Source organism: Schistocerca nitens, chromosome 1 (genome assembly GCF_023898315.1).
Source record: "Schistocerca nitens isolate TAMUIC-IGC-003100 chromosome 1, iqSchNite1.1, whole genome shotgun sequence".
Classification (NCBI taxonomy): domain Eukaryota; kingdom Metazoa; phylum Arthropoda; class Insecta; order Orthoptera; family Acrididae; genus Schistocerca; species Schistocerca nitens.
In genome coordinates this window covers 224,286,315-224,304,813 of record NC_064614.1, presented here as the reverse complement: position 1 = coordinate 224,304,813, position 18,499 = coordinate 224,286,315, and the positions used below count along the sequence as shown (strand labels likewise).

Below are 18,499 nucleotides of genomic sequence, written 5' to 3'. Positions count from 1 at the left end.
AATATAACACGTTATCACCAACAATACCATTCACACAGAATGCTTCCCTCAAACGCGATTAACGAACAATTGAAATAATTGCACTAAATCGTCAAACGCGTATACAAGGCAACAAAAAAAATAAATTTTGAAAAATACCATTAGAAGAATGCCAATTACCAAATCTACACATGCAATATAGACTACAATTACTAGACTACAAATTACTACAACAATACTACTGTCTACTATTTTTACAATCAGAAGAATTCCAAGGGACGATCCGAAGCAGCGGTCGCCACGTGCATGGGGGCTTAATTAAATGCAATGTAAATAATTTTAATTTTCAGTCGCTGTACTGTCCGATTACGCAAGTCTCGTAAACGGTTGGCCCTGACTGTTATTATTACGCTATCTGACTGCATAGAACAACAACAAGGAATGAAATGGAAATTTTCATTAACACAATTAATTAATTAAGTCCCCAGCAACTATAAAACCTACGAAACCAAAGCACAAGTGTAACTGTTCTGCGTGTGGAAGTATGACTCAACGTACGCATCTGGCACGGTTCTTCTTCAATAACACAAGAAATTTTAAATATCATTTATACTGAATTAATTAAAGAAAATAAAAATACCATAATTACTCAAGAAAACCAGAATTACGCTCTAATACAAGAACACAAGCCAGATGCTTTGTTGACTGAACCTGTAATGACGCATTATTTAAAACATGGAAATAATGAAAAATAAATCAAGTTTCGTTACCTTCATATATTGACCAAAATCACTCTCATAATTACAATATATCTCCACACCGACTCGCTATTACAACATCTCAACAAGAATTTTTCAGTATCACATCTCAGCAAGCACATCTCAACACGAACTGACTACTACGAGCTCTCCCCAAGCACTGCCTTCTAGCACATCTCAATAATGACTGTGCCAGTGGAGGCGGCGGAACAATGCTCTCTAGCGATCTCTGGCGCTGTGGCTCAGTGTAGCCACCTTTCAAGCTTCCATGCTGCAGTTCAGAACACATATGTCTTGATCGAGCTTCCAGATTTGTCACTCATAGGATATGTCTGCCGTGGGAAGGCATATATACTATCTGATCAAAAGTATCCGGACACTTAAATGTAAATTAGTATTGGGTATGTCCACTGTTCGCCTGTATGAGGGCTTGACTGCTTGGGAGACTTTCAGTAAGATGTCTGAATGTCTATGGAGGAATGGCAGCCCGATGTTCCTCAAGAGACGGATCCAGACAAGTTAATGATGCTGGACACTGGGGTATGGAGCGAAGCCGCTGTTCTAACTCATCCTAAAGGTGTTCCACTGGGTTTAGGTCGGGAGTCTGGGCAGGCCAGCCCATTTCAGAAATTTTATTGTCTATGAATCGTTTCCTCACAGGTGCTACTTTATGACAAGGTGGATTTTCATTCTGATACAATCATGGTCTCTGCACTGTTTCTTTACTGTATGATACACATAGTGCTGTAAAATCTGTTCAGATCCGACCACATTTAGCGTTTCCTAACCACGAGAATTTCACTGTTGACACTACACATGATGGCAGGTTTCATTCTCCAACTTCTCGCCTAACCCAAAACCTTCTATCGGATTATCACAGAGGATAGCTTGATTCATCACTGCAAATCAGTCTTTTACACTCATCCACTGTCCAGTGGCATCGCTCATTACAACGCGTAAAGTGTTCCAGCTGACAACACAATATTCTTTGCTTTCTCTAGTAGTGGCAGGTCCGCTTAACGTGACGTCTAGTGGTCAGTTCCGCATTACTTTTGTTCTGATAGTGTATATCTTCATACCAGCTTCCAGTCAGCAATCTTCATGAAATGACACAGCACGTGTTTTGGCATGAGAAGAAATTCCCGAAGGTGAGATTCAGAGGATATTTGCTCTCATGCGGCGACGAATACAAGAATATATTTGAGTGTGTGGGAGTCCCACCTTGAATTTATGTTGGTGTTTCGAATGGAATAAAAATGTGGGATTCTTATCTTGTATTTACACTGAAGCGCCAAAGAAACTGGTATAGGCATATGTATTCAAATACAGAGATATGTAAACAGTTAGAATATGGCGCTGCAGTCGGCAACCCCTATAAAAGACAACAAGTGTCTGGCGCAGTTGTTAGATCAGTTACTGCTGCTACAGTGGCAAGTTATCAAGATTTAAGTGAGTTTGAACGTATATTATAGTCGGGGCACGAGCGTTGGGACACAGCATCTTCAAGGTAGCGATGAAGTGCTGATTTTCCTGTACCACTATCTCACGAGTGTACTGTGAATATCAGGAAGACGACAACTGAAGAGAATCGTTCAACGTGACAGAAGTGCAACTCTTCCGCAAACTGCTGCAGATTTCAATGCTGGGCCATCAACAAGTGTCAGCGTGCGAACCATTCAACGAAACGTCATCGATATGGGCTTTCCCAGACGAAGGTCGACTTGTGTACCCTTGATGACTGCACAATACACAGATTTACGCCTCACCTAGGCCTGTCAACACCGACATTGGACTGTTGATAACTGGGAACATGCTGCCTGGTCAGACGAGTCTTGTTTCAAATTGTATCGCGTAGGTGGACGTGAACCCTGCATGTCAGCATGTAGCGCTGGAAATGCATATCCTCCTACTTCCATCAATTGTACTATAAATTTTTTTCCGTATTTTGTTACCTGAAGATATGACATTTCTTTCTCTTTATATACTGTAATTGTTTTAATATATATATATATATATATATATATATATATATATATATATATATATATATCTGTATAATTGGTTTGTTTTGTAAATATTATTTGTATTTTTACGCTGGGTCTTGCCTAGGGAAAACTATGCTATCGAACGATTACATCGATAGGTCGGGTGGAAAACCAAAGTGTTTAGGATCTTTGGTAGTGTTAACTCTGCCGCATGGAGCGCGGGCAGAACTGAGTCTGGCTGGAGTAGGGCGATGGAGCAGGTGTGTTGAGTGACGCTCCCGCGAGTTGCCGCGCTTCCGGGGTTTGGCAGCATGTAATCGCGCCCGACTTGCTATGATACACTCCTGGAAATTGAAATAAGAACACCGTGAATTCACTGTCCCAGGAAGGGGAAACTTTATTGACACATTCCTGGGGTCAGATACATCACATGATCACACTGACAGAACCACAGGCACATAGACACAGGCAACAGAGCATGCACAATGTCGGCACTAGTACAGTGTATATCCACCTTTCGCAGCAATGCAGGCTGCTATTCTCCCATGAAGACGATCGTAGAGATGCTGGATGTAGTCCTGTGGAACGGCTTGCCATGCCATTTCCACCTGGCGCCTCAGTTGGACCAGCGTTCGTGCTGGACGTGCAGACCGCGTGAGACGACGCTTCATCCAGTCCCAAACATGCTCAATGGGGGACAGATCCGGAGATCTTGCTGGCCAGGGTAGTTGACTTACACCTTCTAGAGCACGTTGGGTGGCACGGGATGCATGCGGACGTGCATTGTCCTGTTGGAACAGCACGTTCCCTTGCCGGTCTAGGAATGGTAGAACGATGGGCTCGATGACGGTTTGGATGTACCGTGCACTATTCAGTGTCCCCTCGACGATCACCAGTGGTGTACGGCCAGTGTAGGAGATCGCTCCCCACACCATGATGCCGGGTGTTGGCCCTGTGTGCCTCGGTCGTATGCAGTCCTGATTGTGGCGCTCACCTGCACGGCGCCAAACACGCATACGACCATCATTGGCACCAAGGCAGAAGTGACTCTCATCGCTGAAGACGACACGTCTCCATTCGTCCCTCCATTCACGCCTGTCGCGACACCACTGGAGGCGGGCTGCACGATGTTGGGGCGTGAGCGGAAGACGGCCTAACGGTGTGCGGGACCGTAGCCCAGCTTCATGGAGACGGTTGCGAATGGTCCTCGCCGATACCCCAGGAGCAACAGTGTCCCTAATTTGCTGGGAAGTGGCGGTGCGGTCCCCTACGGCACTGCGTAGGATCCTACGGTCTTGGCGTGCATCCGTGCGTCGCTGCGGTCCGGTCCCAGGTCGACGGGCACGTGCACCTTCCGCCGACCACTGGCGACAACATCGATGTACTGTGGAGACCTCACGCCCCACGTGTTGAGCAATTCGGCGGTACGTCCACCCGGCCTCCCGCATGCCCACTATACGCCCTCGCTCAAAGTCCGTCAACTGCACATACGGTTCACGTCCACGCTGTCGCGGCATGCTACCAGTGTTAAAGACTGCGATGGAGCTCCGTATGCCACGGCAAACTGGCTGACACTGACGGCGGCGGTGCACAAATGCTGCGCAGCTAGCGCCATTCGACGGCCAACACCGCGGGTCCTGGTGTGTCCGCTGTGCCGTGCGTGTGATCATTGCTTGTACAGCCCTCTCGCAGTGTCCGGAGCAAGTATGGTGGGGCTGACACACCGGTGTCAATGTGTTCTTTTTTCCATTTCCAGGAGTGTAGTTTCTGGCACCGTGTCACGGACGGGAAACATTAGCTGCCACGCATGAAGACCACGTTTCGCCTGGTGACCTTGTCGAGAAGAAGGCGCGCCAACATCCAGCTTCTGCAACAGCTACGGCCGACAATAAGTGATTGTCGCCACCTCCTCGATCGACGACTTCAAACCTTCAACCAACCAACAAGGAAGACTGAATGCACGTAATGTTTTAGAACTGTATGGCAGACCTCAGCTTTTCAAACTATTCCATTAGCATCACCAAAATACAGAAACTTATCATGAACCTTTGTTGCTCATTGTCCCAATTGCATTACCAAGCAGGGTCCCTTCCTTTTCCGAAATGAAATTCAAACGCCAGCATTAAAGTAATATCATTCGATTTCACTGCTTTAGTTTCAAAGTCCAGTTAAGGTATTCTTAGCTGGCTCCAATATTTAGATTACACAAGCACAAATTAAGAGTGCGAGTTCTGTTACCATATTTTAGCTTACCTGTGACTGCAACTCAGCTTGGTACGTACTAAATTTTACTATTGTTAATTGTTCAGAATCGTTTAATTCAAGTTCAGAGTTAAATCTCTTATTTATAAACTGCGTAGATTCAAGTAGCTTTTGAAATGATTGTTGAGGTAGCCCAAGACTAACCTTTATTTTAATGAATTTCGTAGTGCTTCAGAAACAAAGTTCACTAATAATTTCAGTCACTAAATTAACTTTCAATTTTTCGGTTTTATTAATTCTTTTGCTAAATTAAGTCAGAGCATAGCGAAATTTATTACTTCTGACAAACATTCAGTTTTCACACAACACGTGTCAACCTTCAGTTGCCACGCTTTTAGTGCTAATTATATGTGCAATAACCTTTCTTTTTCAGTTATTATGGTAGTTGTCCATAGGAGTGGCGACCGTAATTTTCCCCAAATCTCAAATATCTAATTAACGCCAGTTAATTGTTAACGTAACGACCGCACATTTACTTTCTTTATTAACTTTACCCCTTTTCAAAATTAATTTCCACCAATTTAATTTGCATTTTTCCTTTCATTTAGATGTAACCCTTCCTCCTCTTTACCGACAGATTAATTTCAGTGATGATTGCTTTTCCCAAATTTCCATTAGGTACACGCGGTTTAATTTTTCCTGTCATTAAAGTCGATAAGTGATGGGGAGGTTACAATCAGGGGACTGTTCAAGCTGGTGGAGGCTATTAATGGTGTGGGGTGTGTGCTGTTGGAGTGATATGGGACTCCTGATACGTCTAGATACAGGCGACACGTACGAAAGCATCATGTTTGATCACCTGCAGCCATTCATGTCCATTATGCACTCCGACGGATTTCGGCGATTGCAGCAGGACAATGCGACGCCCCACACGTCCAGAATTGCCACAGAGTGGCTCCAGGAACACTCTTCTGAGTTCAAACACTTCCCTTGGCCACGAAACTCCCCAGGTACGAACGTTATCGAGCATATCTGGGATGCCTTGCAACGTGCTGTTCAGAAGAGATCTGCACCCCCTCGTGCGCATTTATGGACAGCCCTCCAGGATTCGTTTGAGTCAGTTCCCTCCAACACTACTTCAGACGTTAGTCGAGTCCATGCCACGTTGTGTTGCGGCACTTCTGCGTGCTTGCGGGGGTCCTACACGATACTAGGCAGAAGTACCAGTATCTTTGGCTCTACAGTGTATGTTGGTCTTCCGAGTGGAGTAAGAGTATAATCGTTTGATATCCGGTACGTGGTGAACATCTCTACAAATTTTGCAAAATATAGGACTGGTGCTTGATGGTGGATAACTGTCAGTTTTCTAGGCTCGTGCAGCGAAGTATGGCTGAAGGTCAGCAGAGAAGTAGGCATGGGGTGGGGCGAACGCACCTCGGGCACCATGACGAGCGTGGGCACGTGCGGGAAGATGGTTTGGAGCGGCGTGGTGGCGTTGGTGGCGCGCACGCTGGACGGCACGGTGGTGGCGTCTCCCGTGGTGTCGCGCACGCGCAGTCGCAGCTCGTAGACGCGCCCCGCCTCCAGCGGCCGCGCCAGCACCACGTTGGCGCGGCACGCCTTGTCGGCGCACGTGCACGGCACGTCCTCCGCGCGCAGCACCGGGTCGCTGCCCTCCGCGGGCGCTGCAACACACCACCTCATCTTCTGACCAGTATATAAGAAAACTGGAGTAGTGCAGGTAGGGCTCGCCTACTGAGGGCTTCGTACAAACTTAATTACGCTACTGGACATTAAAATTGCTACACCTAGAAGAAACGCAGATGATAAACGGGTATTCATTGCACAGATATATTATACTAGAACTAACATGTGATTACATTTTCACGCAATTTGGGTGCATAGATCCTGAGAAATCAGTACCCAGAACAACAACCTCTGGCCGTAATAACGGCCTTGATACACCTGGGCATTGTGTCAAACAGAGCTTGGATGGGGTGTACAGGTACAGCTGCCCATGCAGCTTCAACACGATACCACAGTTCATCAAGAGTAGTGACTGGCGTATTGTGACGAGCTAGTTGCTCGGCCACCATTGACCAGACCTTTTCAGTTGGTGAGGCATCTGGAGAATGTGCTGGCCAGAGCAGCACTTGAACATTTTCTGTATCCAGGAAGGCCCGTACAGGACCTGCAACATGCGGTCGTGCATTATCCTGCTGAAATGCAGGGTTTCGCAGGGAGTGAATGAAGGGTAGAGCCACGGGTCGTAACACATCTGAAATGTAACGTCCACTGTTCAAAGTGCCGTCAATGCGAACAAGAGGTGACCGAGACGTGGCACCCCATACCATCACGCCGGGTGATACGCCAGTATGGCGATGACGAATACACGCTTCCAATGTGCGTTCACCGCGATGTCGCCAAAAACGGATGCGTCCATCATGATGCTGTAAACAGAACCTGGATTCATCCGAAAAAATGACGTTTTGCAATTCGTGCACTCACGTTCGTCGTTGAGTACACCATCGCAGGCGCTCCTGTCTGTGATGCAGCGTCAAGGGTAACCGCAGCCATGGTCTCCGAGCCGATAGTCCATGCTGCTGCAAACGTCGTCGAACTGTTCGTGTAGATGGTTGTTGTCTTGCAAACGTCCCCATCTATTGAGTCAGGGATCGAGACGTGGCTGCACGATCCGTTACAGCCATGCGGATAAGATGCCTGTCATCTCGACTGCTAGTGATACGAGGTCATTGGGATACAGCACGGCGTTCCGTATTACCCTCCTCAACCACTGATTCCATATTCTGCTAACAGTCATTGGACCTCGACCAACGCGAGCAGCAATGTCGCGATACGATAAACCGCAATTGCGATAGGCTACAGTCCGACCTTTATCAAAGTCGGAAACGTGATGGTACGCATTTCTGCTCTTTACATGAGTCATCACAATAACGTTTCACCAGGCAACGCCGGTCAACTGCTGTTTGTGTATGAGAAATCGGTTGGAAAGTTTCCTCATGTAAGCACGTTGTAGGTGTCTCCACCGGCGCTAACCTTGTGTGATTGCTCTGAAAAGCTAATCATTTGCATATGACAGCATCTTCTTCCTGTCGGTTAAATTTCGCGTCTGTAGCACGTCATCTTCATGGTGTAGCAATTTTAATGGCCAGTAGTGTATTCCAAGAAATGCAGATTTGTCAATTAGGTGCTTTATTGAAAACCTTAAACATCAACCGGCTTTGATCTTTAACCATCATCAACAGATATCTGTCCAAAGGTACAAACACAGACAAATACGAGGGGCGTTTGAAAAGTCCGTGCAAAAATAAAAACTAATTACGTGTTTGGGGTAAACCTTTTTTAGTTTTCGTCATAGTCTCCTTTTAGACTTATACATTTTGTCCAATGCTGTTCTAATTTGTTGATCCCTTCCGAATAACAGGAATTGTCCAATTCTGCAAAATAGCTATTAGTTTTTGCAATCACCTCTTTGTTTGAATAAAATCTTTGTCCTGCCAGCCATTTCTTCAAATTGTTCAATAGTAGTCAGAGGGAGCCAATTCTGGAGAATAGGGAGGATGTGAAATGAGTTGGAGTCATGTTTCCATTAATTTTGCGACCACAACTGCTGAGGTGTGTGCTGTTGCAATGTCGTGATGGAAGAGGACTGTTTTGCGATCCAATCGTCGGGGTTTTTCTTGCAGCTCGGTTTTCAAACGGTTCAGTAACGATGAATAATATGCACCTGTAATTGTTTTACCCTTTTCCAGATAGTCGATGAGGATTATCCCTTGCGAATCCCAAAAGACAGTCGCCATAACCTTTCCGGCCGAAGGACTGGTCTTCGCCTTTTTTGGTACAGGTTCTCCCTTGGTAACCCATTGTTTAGATTGTTGTTTGGTCTCAGGAGTATAGTGTACGGAAGCAGCCTACTCACGCTGTAGTAAATTCATATCAGTCTTTCCATTGTGTGCCAGCCAGTCTGCTGTAACTAGCTCTGACTTCACAAATGTTGCGCAATACTTTAAAAATCAAGCAAATAACCTAAAACATTTCTAGCATGTCAGGAGTAATACTAAATTAATGTGTGTTGAATATCAGTTCGATAACTTTAGCCATTTTCGAAATTTGGACGTTTCTCTGTAAAAATCATTGGCGCAACAGAAAAGAGCTAGAAAGTTAAAAATTTATAATTAGATTCATTTTTCATAATTATTTAATAAAAACAGTACTTTGGATTTCACAAATTAAAATTTTAGTGGAAATTCATGATTTTCTGCTTTTTGTCTTAAAGCTTAAGGAAGCAAGATAGATTAAGTAGGCTAATAAATAAGGCTAGGATGTTTATATTTAAGTAGGTTGGAGATCCGCTATAACTATGAAGATGTGAGAAGTTTCATTTGAATAACTAATAAACTATAGCGATAGCGTATCTCCAAAGCGCCAGTTCAGAGCTCATCTACTGCGTGCAGTGTAATTAAAATAATTCTCTCGCCCAAAATATTTAACTTAGCCACGTCAAAATTTTATTATCAATACTTACCTGCGTGCTGAATGCACATGTAAATTAAGAGCTTCATCGGCCATCAGCAAAAGAAGCTATGATTTATTCGGTAACTTAATGTGGTGCATTACTAGCCCAGCGGCTAGTCGGGAGAGCCGATTTGATCAGGCGTTCCCTTAGCCGTCCGCACCGCGGCTTTATACACTCCAGGAAATGGAAAAAAAGAACACATTGACACCGGTGTGTCAGACCCACCATACTTGCTCCGGACACTGCGAGAGGGCTGTACAAGCAATGATCACACGCACGGCACAGCGGACACACCAGGAACCGCGGTGTTGGCCGTCGAATGGCGCTAGCTGCGCAGCATTTGTGCACCGCCGCCGTCAGTGTCAGCCAGTTTGCCGTGGCATACGGAGCTCCATCGCAGTCTTTAACACTGGTAGCATGACGCGACAGCGTGGACGTGAACCGTATGTGCAGTTGACGGACTTTGAGCGAGGGCGTATAGTGGGCATGCGGGAGGCCGGGTGGACGTACCGCCGAATTGCTCAACACGTGGGGCGTGAGGTCTCCACAGTACATCGATGTTGTCGCCAGTGGTCGGCGGAAGGTGCACGTGCCCGTCGACCTGGGACCGGACCGCAGCGACGCACGGATGCACGCCAAGACCGTAGGATCCTACGCAGTGCCGTAGGGGACCGCACCGCCACTTCCCAGCAAATTAGGGACACTGTTGCTCCTGGGGTATCGGCGAGGACCATTCGCAACCGTCTCCATGAATCTGGGCTACGGTCCCGCACACCGTTAGGCCGTCTTCCGCTCACGCCCCAACATCGTGCAGCCCGCCTCCAGTGGTGTCGCGACAGGCGTGAATGGAGGGACGAATGGAGACGTGTCGTCTTCAGCGATAAGAGTCGCTTCTGCCTTGGTGCCAATGATGGTCGTATGCGTGTTTGGCGCCGTGCAGGTGAGCGCCACAATCAGGACTGCATACGACCGAGGCACACAGGGCCAACACCCGGCATCATGGTGTGGGGAGCAATCTCCTACACTGGCCGTACACCACTGGTAATCGTCGAGGGGACACTGAATAGTGCACGGTACATCCAAACCGTTATCGAACCCATCGTTCTACCATTCCTAGACCGGCAAGGGAACTTGCTGTTCCAACAGGACAATGCACGTCCGCATGTATCCCATGCCACCCAACGTGCTCTAGAAGGTGTAAGTCAACTACCCTGGCCAGCAAGATCTCCGGATCTGTCCCCCATTGAGCATGTTTGGGACTGGATGAAGCGTCGTCTCACGCGGTCTGCACGTCCAGCACGAACGCTGGTCCAACTGAGGCGCCAGGTGGAAATGGCATGGCAAGCCGTTCCACAGGACTACATCCAGCATCTCTACGATCGTCTCCATGGGAGAATAGCAGCCTGCATTGCTGCGAGAGGTGGATATACACTGTACTAGTGCCGACATTGTGCATGCTCTGTTGCCTGTGTCTATGTGCCTGTGGTTCTGTCAGTGTGATCATGTGATGTATCTGACCCCAGGAATGTGTCAATAAAGTTTCCCCTTCCTGGGACAATGAATTCACGGTGTTCTTATTTCAATTTCCAGGAGTGTATATAAGAACGCTGCGCGAGGAAGCAAGGCCCCAGTTCTCTGCAGACGCTGAATAGCACGTCATCTGTGTCGGGAGTCGCGTCGCGTCGGTATCATTGCTACAAACAGCCTCGGATGCCGTATTAAGTTACTCGGAATATGCGTAACCATGAAATCATTTTCGAGTGAAGTGTTAATTCTGGGTTGACGTTAATTATCGATCTTCAGTTTGCGTGTGTCGTATTTTCACGTGCCGTCGCGGGACAAACATTCTACCATTATTTAGCGTGGCGTTTGATGAACCTAATCATCAAATTATGGCGAGCATTCATTTAAACATTTAAATTGGACATTTATAGTTGCACCAGCGCATTAGACTCTGAACTGCTCTGTTAGTTAGATTGTGTGGATTCTTCTGTTTTCATCTGTGACTTTCAGAATACAGAACGTTTGTTTTTAGAAAATCGTTTTTGATTATAAATCCCGGACAATCTTCTAATTCCTCAGAGCTATAAGCTGTAACTATAAGTGTATTCTCAGATGAAGTGGGCACTAGGAATTCTAATTACAGTCTTCACGTTTTGCTAATCACTTTCTGGTAGCCAATATTGTAGTTAGAGAGCCAGTGTTGAGAACGGCGAAAGACAGCATAAACAACAGCATAAATAATAGGAACATTTTTAACAACAATAATTCCACCCGCCGCCGCACATATGGTTAATCGGCTGGGAAATGCAGTGTTTCTACAACCAAACAAACAAATTATATAATACAACAATTATTTTCCACCCGCCGCCCCACAATAGTAATGTATCCATGTTTCATCCACAGTGACAAAACGACGCTTAAAGACCTGCGGATTCTTCCTGAACAGCTGCAAACCATCCTTGCAACACTTCACACGATTCCGTTTTTGGTCAAGCGTGAGCAATCGCGGAACCCATCTTGCGGATAGCTTTCTCATGCCCAAATGTGTACCCGTTCATTCGAGATGCGCACAGCACTAGCAATCTCACGCACCTTAACTCTTCTGTCATCCATCGCCATATCGTGGGCTGTCAAGTACAAACACTGAAGAGACAGTCGAAGACCTTGACGACAAACCGAGCAAGGTGGCGTAGTTGTAGCACACTGGACTCACACTTGGGAGGACAACAGTTCAAACACGCATACGACAGGTTTTTAGTGATTTCCCCAAATCGCTTCAGACAAATGCCGCGATGGTTCCTCTGAACGAGTACGGCTAATCCAAACTTATGCTCCGCCTCTAATGACCTCGATGTCGACGGGTGTTAAATACTTATCTCCTCCTCTACTAAACCTTTTCGTCATATGATACCAACTGTATTGATGATGAGTTAACTGTTGATTGCAAGAGACTATATTGTCTTTGGCGAATTTTTTGGGTAGTTTCTCATGTAAACAAAAAGCGAAATCGAAACTGCCACTTGATGCGTACCCATCGAGCTGCAGGTATATTTTGCATGCATCGATTTCTCTTGTCTCGAACCAGGGGCCGTGCGCACCGCAGCGGCACCTTGATTTTGATGTGTATGTAAGGGGACCGACGACGTTCATTAGGACGTGAACACGTCAACGAGCGCGTACCCGTCGGCGTCGAGACTGTCAGTTGCGGCGATGACAGTCACCACGGCAGAAGCGAGCTGTGCGGCCAGCTGTTTGTCTGTGTGCCACAGTTTGGCGGCTTGACGGCCGACTTGAGGAGGGGGGGTCCGCAACTGCACTTCACTTCCAAGGAACGTCAAAAACAAATATATGGTGAAATGTTCTGTCTGTTTATTCATCACTGTATTAATGTATAAATCTTGACGTACCCTCGTGTGTCTAAAATTGTCACGATCCTGTGTGGCGCTTTGGAGAGCGCAAGGCACATAGTGGGGCAATTATTTCTAGGCCTGTTTTTGTTCTTGAGCCTTGTGATGACAAGTTATCAACGTATTCAAATTGTACATGTTAAGAAATTGTTTTTGGCAAGTCCCCTAATCATATACACTGCTGGCCACCGTAAATGCAACACCCTGAAGGAAGCATCCGATTCAAGTGAATTTTACACCATGGGTTTGCATCGATGAGATATGCAACTGATTAGAATTTCAGCGCAGACGCACATCACGCGCGCCTGTGGCGCCACCTCATAGCGCCATTTAAGGCTTGGCGATTTCGACGAGTGTACGTTCGGCATGTGTGTTTACCTTGTGGTTGTTTCACAAGACGATCAGTTATGCCTCGTAGACAACAGCGAACATCGTTTGATCAAGTATCCGAGTTCGACAGAGGAAGGATAGTGGCTTACCGAGATTGTGGATTATCATACAGAGAAATCGCTAGTCGTGTTGGACGAAACCAAACAACTGTAGTGCGGATATGTGACCGTTGGATGCAGGAGGGTACGGCGGACCGACGTGGTCGATCGCACTCACCTCGGTGCACCACTGCACGTGCTGATAGGCAAATTGTGCGCATGGCAGTGACGGATCGCTCAGTGACATCCCGAACCGTAGCACAGCACATTGCGTCTGTAACGCATCATCCAGTGTCTGCGCGTACCATTCGACGCCGTTTACAGCAGAGTGGTCTGTCCGCAAGACGTCCATTGCTTCGTCTACCATTGACGCAGAACCACAGACGTCTCCGTCGCCAAAGGTCTGATGACAGACGGATGTGGACGGCAGAATGGAATGACGTTGTCTTTACTGACGAGGCACACTTCTGTCTGCAGCACCACGATGGTCGGATTCGAGTGTGGAGACACCGTGGAGAGAGGATGCTGGACAGCTGCATTATGCCCCGCCACACTGGTCTTGCACCGGGTATTATGGTATGGGGCGGTATTGGATATTACTCTCGCACGCCTCTAGTACGCCTCTAGTACGCATTGCCGGTACTTTAAATAGCCGGCGCTACATATCCGAGGTGCTGGAGCCAGTTGTCCTTCCTTACCTTCAGGGCTCGGCCACAGCCATATTTCAACAGGATAATGCGCGACCACACGTGGCACGCATTGTCCAAAGGTTCTTCGTCAATAACCAGATTGAATTGCTTCCCTGGCTGGCTCGCTCTCCGGATCTTTCACCGATAGAAAACATGTGGTCCATGGTTGCTCAACGAGTGACCCAGATTACATCCCCACCTGTCACACCAGATGATCTTTGGCAACGTGTGGAAGCTGCTTGGGCTGCTGTACCCCAGGAACACATCCAACGTCTCTTTGACTCAATGCCGAGACGTGTGGCAGCGGTGATCTCCAACAATGGCGGCTACTCTGGCTACTGATTCTGGCAGGAACCACATGTCACAGACGTCTGTAAACGTAATCATTTGATACTTGGTCAACATGTTATCTACAAAATAAATCTTGTTGTGCTACCTCTTATCTTTCTTGGTGTTGCATTTACGATGGCCAACAGTGTATTTCTGGTATGCTGTAGACAAGGACCAAATTGCTTCCTGGCGAAGTGGTGTGTGTGTGGCCAGTGCTATCCCTGTCTGGGGACTAGACAGGCAAACAGTTGTCTTCTAGTACTTTAAGGACGATAGCATTCGATAACTGTACTGCGATTCATGGTTTAGTGTGATTCAGCATTCTGCTTAATCTTGAGTGTTGCCGATCGCGCACGTCATCCTACTTAGTTATTAACTGGTGGAGTTAGTGTTCTTGTAATCGGTGGGTCGCTTAACTGCTCGGAAAATAAAAATATTTAATGTGGTTAGGCTGTTAATAAGAAATGTCTGTTGAAAGTTTTGGTGTATGAACCTGTACCTTGGATCATTGTCTACGGCTACGGCCGTGCTGGTTTCAAATGTAAATCCAGTAGTTATCCTGTTATTGTCTAGCAAGAATACTGGGCGAGCTCGGCCATAGTTATCAGAGGTTAAGCTCTAATAATTAGATTTTGGTGTGCTTGCTCTGTTCAATATTAGATTTAAAATTTTCTAAAGTTATTCTTGAGGACCTAGAGCAAACAGTAATTTAATTCCGGAAGAGGCTTAATTTTTTATATCGCCTGTTTTAATTTTTTCTAAATTTTGGAATGGAAATTTTAAATTTTAGTTTACAGAATTAGCTGAACACTAAGAGTGTTGTACGGCTAGTGCCATGTGTTGGTGGAAGATATTTTCCTTAATCGTTGTGACCAATGCTAAAGTAGTTGCACGTGTTACAAATTAAAAAGAATTTTGTCAAAACATCCTGCCGCTTCCAATCCAGAAACCTCGTATCCTAACTTGACTGGCTCTGTCAATTTTCTTTCGCCTCGCAGAAAAGGATTCCACCTTTAAAAATATAGAAAAACACCTTCACTGGAGCGCACTATTACATACCTTATAGCTACATTAAGTTTTTAAAAGGAAAACTGTTGATCATCATTTCTGTTATGTACACTTTATATTAACAGTCCATAAATCTAAATTTGGTCACTCGTTTGATTATGCTGTGGTTGGTTACATTTTCTTGGTAATAATATTAGTGCTAGATCTGATTTTTAAAATAAGCAAACTAATATGACAATCACGTATGATGTGGTCCTTCGTATGTAATCTTTACCCTATGGTAATGGTTCATTAATGTAACTAGGGTGTAAATGAATGATAGCTGACAATTTGTATCTATTTTTAACCAATTTCAACCAATTTTATGTTGTGAATACAATGTACATTACCTTTATGTTGTGACTGATGTTCACTTTTACACACATCATGGATTATTATGCAAAATTATGCAGCTGTTTTGCGTCTAGGTGCTGCTGATGTTTGAACGTTCTTATCATGGGATAGGGGTTTTTCTATGTTTGTAATTGGAACGTTGTTTTTCACTTTCTGTTCACACGATAGTTGTTCGCCAAAGGTAATCTAGTCTCCTGCATCCAACAGTTATCATCGATATACACTCCTGGAAATGGAAAAAAGAACACATTGACAGCGGTGTGTCAGACCCACCATACTTGCTCCGGACACTGCGAGAGGGCTGTACAAGCAATGATCACACGCACGGCACAGCGGACACACCAGGAACCGCGGTGTTGGCCGTCGAATGGCGCTAGCTGCGCAGCATTTGTGCACCGCCGCCGTCAGTGTCAGCCAGTTTGCCGTGGCATACGGAGCTCCATCGCAGTCTTTAACACTGGTAGCATGCCGCGACAGCGTGGACGTGAACCGTATGTGCAGTTGACGGACTTTGAGCGAGGGCGTATAGTGGGCATGCGGGAGGCCGGGTGGACGTACCGCCGAATTGCTCAACACGTGGGGCGTGAGGTCTCCACAGTACATCGATGTTGTCGCCAGTGGTCGGCGGAAGGTGCACGTGCCCGTCGACCTGTGACCGGACCGCAGCGACGCACGGATGCACGCCAAGACCGTAGGATCCTACGCAGTGCCGTAGGGGACCGCACCGCCACTTCCCAGCAAATTAGGGACACTGTTGCTCCTGGGGTATCGGCGAGGACCATTCGCAACCGTCTCCATGAAGCTGGGCTACGGTCCCGCACACCGTTAGGCCGTCTTCCGCTCACGCCCCAACATCGTGCAGCCCGCCTCCAGTGGTGTCGCGACAGGCGTGGATGGAGGGACGAATGGAGACGTGTCGTCTTCAGCGATGAGAGTCGCTTCTGCCTTGGTGCCAATGATGGTCATATGCGTGTTTGGCGCCGTGCAGGTGAGCGCCACAATCAGGACTGCATACGACCGAGGGACACAGGGCCAACACCCGGCATCATGGTGTGGGGAGCGATCTCCTACACTGGCCGTACACCACTGGTGATCGTCGAGGGGACACTGAATAGTGCACGGTACATCCAAACCGTCATCGAACCCATCGTTCTACCATTCCTAGACCGGCAAGGGAACTTGCTGTTCCAACAGGACAATGCACGTCCGCATGTATCCCGTGCCACCCAACGTGCTCTAGAAGGTGTAAGTCAACTACCCTGGCCAGCAAGATCTCCGGATCTGTCCCCCATTGAGCATGTTTGGGACTGGATGAAGCGTCGTCTCACGCGGTCTGCACGTCCGGCACGAACGCTGGTCCAACTGAGGCGCCAGGTGGAAATGGCATGGCAAGCCGTTCCACAGGACTACATCCAGCATCTCTACGATCGTCTCCATGGGAGAATAGCAGCCTGCATTGCTGCGAAAGGTGGATATACACTGTACTAGTGCCGACATTGTGCATGCTCTGTTGCCTGTGTCTATGTGCCTGTGGTTCTGTCAGTGTGATCATGTGATGTATCTGACCCCAGGAATGTGTCAATAAAGTTTCCCCTTCCTGGGACAATGAATTCACGGTGTTCTTATTTCAATTTCCAGGAGTGTATTTTTAACCAATTTCAACCAATTTTATGTTGTGAATACAATGTACATTACCTTTATGTTGTGACTGATGTTCACTTTTACACACATCATGGATTATTATGCAAAATTATGCAGCTGTTTAGCGTCTAGGTGCTGCTGATGTTTGAACGTTCTTATCATGGGATTGGGGTTTTTCTATGTTTGTAATTGGAACGTTGTTTTTCACTTTCTGTTCACACGATAGTTGTTCGCCAAAGGTAATCTAGTCTCCTGCATGCAACAGTTATCATCGATATACTTTGTATGATATGATGAAAAAATTTAGCGAAGTTCTTTGACCAACTCTTCAATGTTGGCACTTTGACAGTACTTAGTTCTCTAGCCTTTCCTTTAATGTATATACTATCCTGTTAACTGATGTCGCTACTGAGTACACCTTATGTGTAGAACTTCCTGTACTGTAATTTATAGCATTTTATAACACTTGAGATGTATGCGCTGTCAGATAATGTCATGAGAGATGTATTTACTTTAATTGTTTCTAATCTTGTAAGTACTGACGTTCGTTTTTTACCTTTTTATAATTTCTTAACTTTTTTGTGTACTGTATTTATCTGTGTTTCAACTTTTGGATGACGGTCTAAGACCGAAATCGGTTGATGCTTAAGGTTTTCAATAAAACAGCTGATGGTAAAATATGTATTTCATGAATTACTTGACGGCTCTTAACAATCACCTAATAAAATTTTTTAAAATTTAGTTATGTTTTAGTTTTTAATGAGTGAGTTTGCGAGTATCAAAATATGTGACTAAACGGCCGTATCTTTCGACTGAATTGACTCAGAAGCTTAAATGTCTTACACCGCCAAGGAGCCGTACACCTCAGTATTTGACATAGATTTCAACTTGTTATCTCTACTCGTTCCTGAGAAAAGAAGTCTTAATAGACAGACAGACAACAAAGTCATCCTCTAAAGGTCTCGTTTTTAAACAATGAGGTACGGATCCGTAAAAATTAATATTTGTTTCTCTGTTCGTATTTGATGTAATCAGAAAAGTTAATCATCTCAAGATGGCCATGGCTCCCCGGAACAGGTTATGGCATTGAAATAATGTATTTTAAAATTAATTGTGCCCATGCATGAAATATTTTTATG

General features: G+C 46.0%; 1 protein-coding gene across 1 annotated transcript in view; it reads right to left on the bottom strand.

Moving 5' to 3' along the window:
- Window positions 1-18,499, bottom strand: part of LOC126238244 (cadherin-86C-like) — a 333,139-nt gene that overhangs the window by 246,261 nt on the left and 68,379 nt on the right. The window contains exon 3 of the mRNA XM_049947781.1: window positions 6,359-6,609. Within this exon, the coding sequence (XP_049803738.1) occupies window positions 6,359-6,609 (251 nt within the window). The remainder of the gene's footprint in view (window positions 1-6,358; window positions 6,610-18,499) is intronic.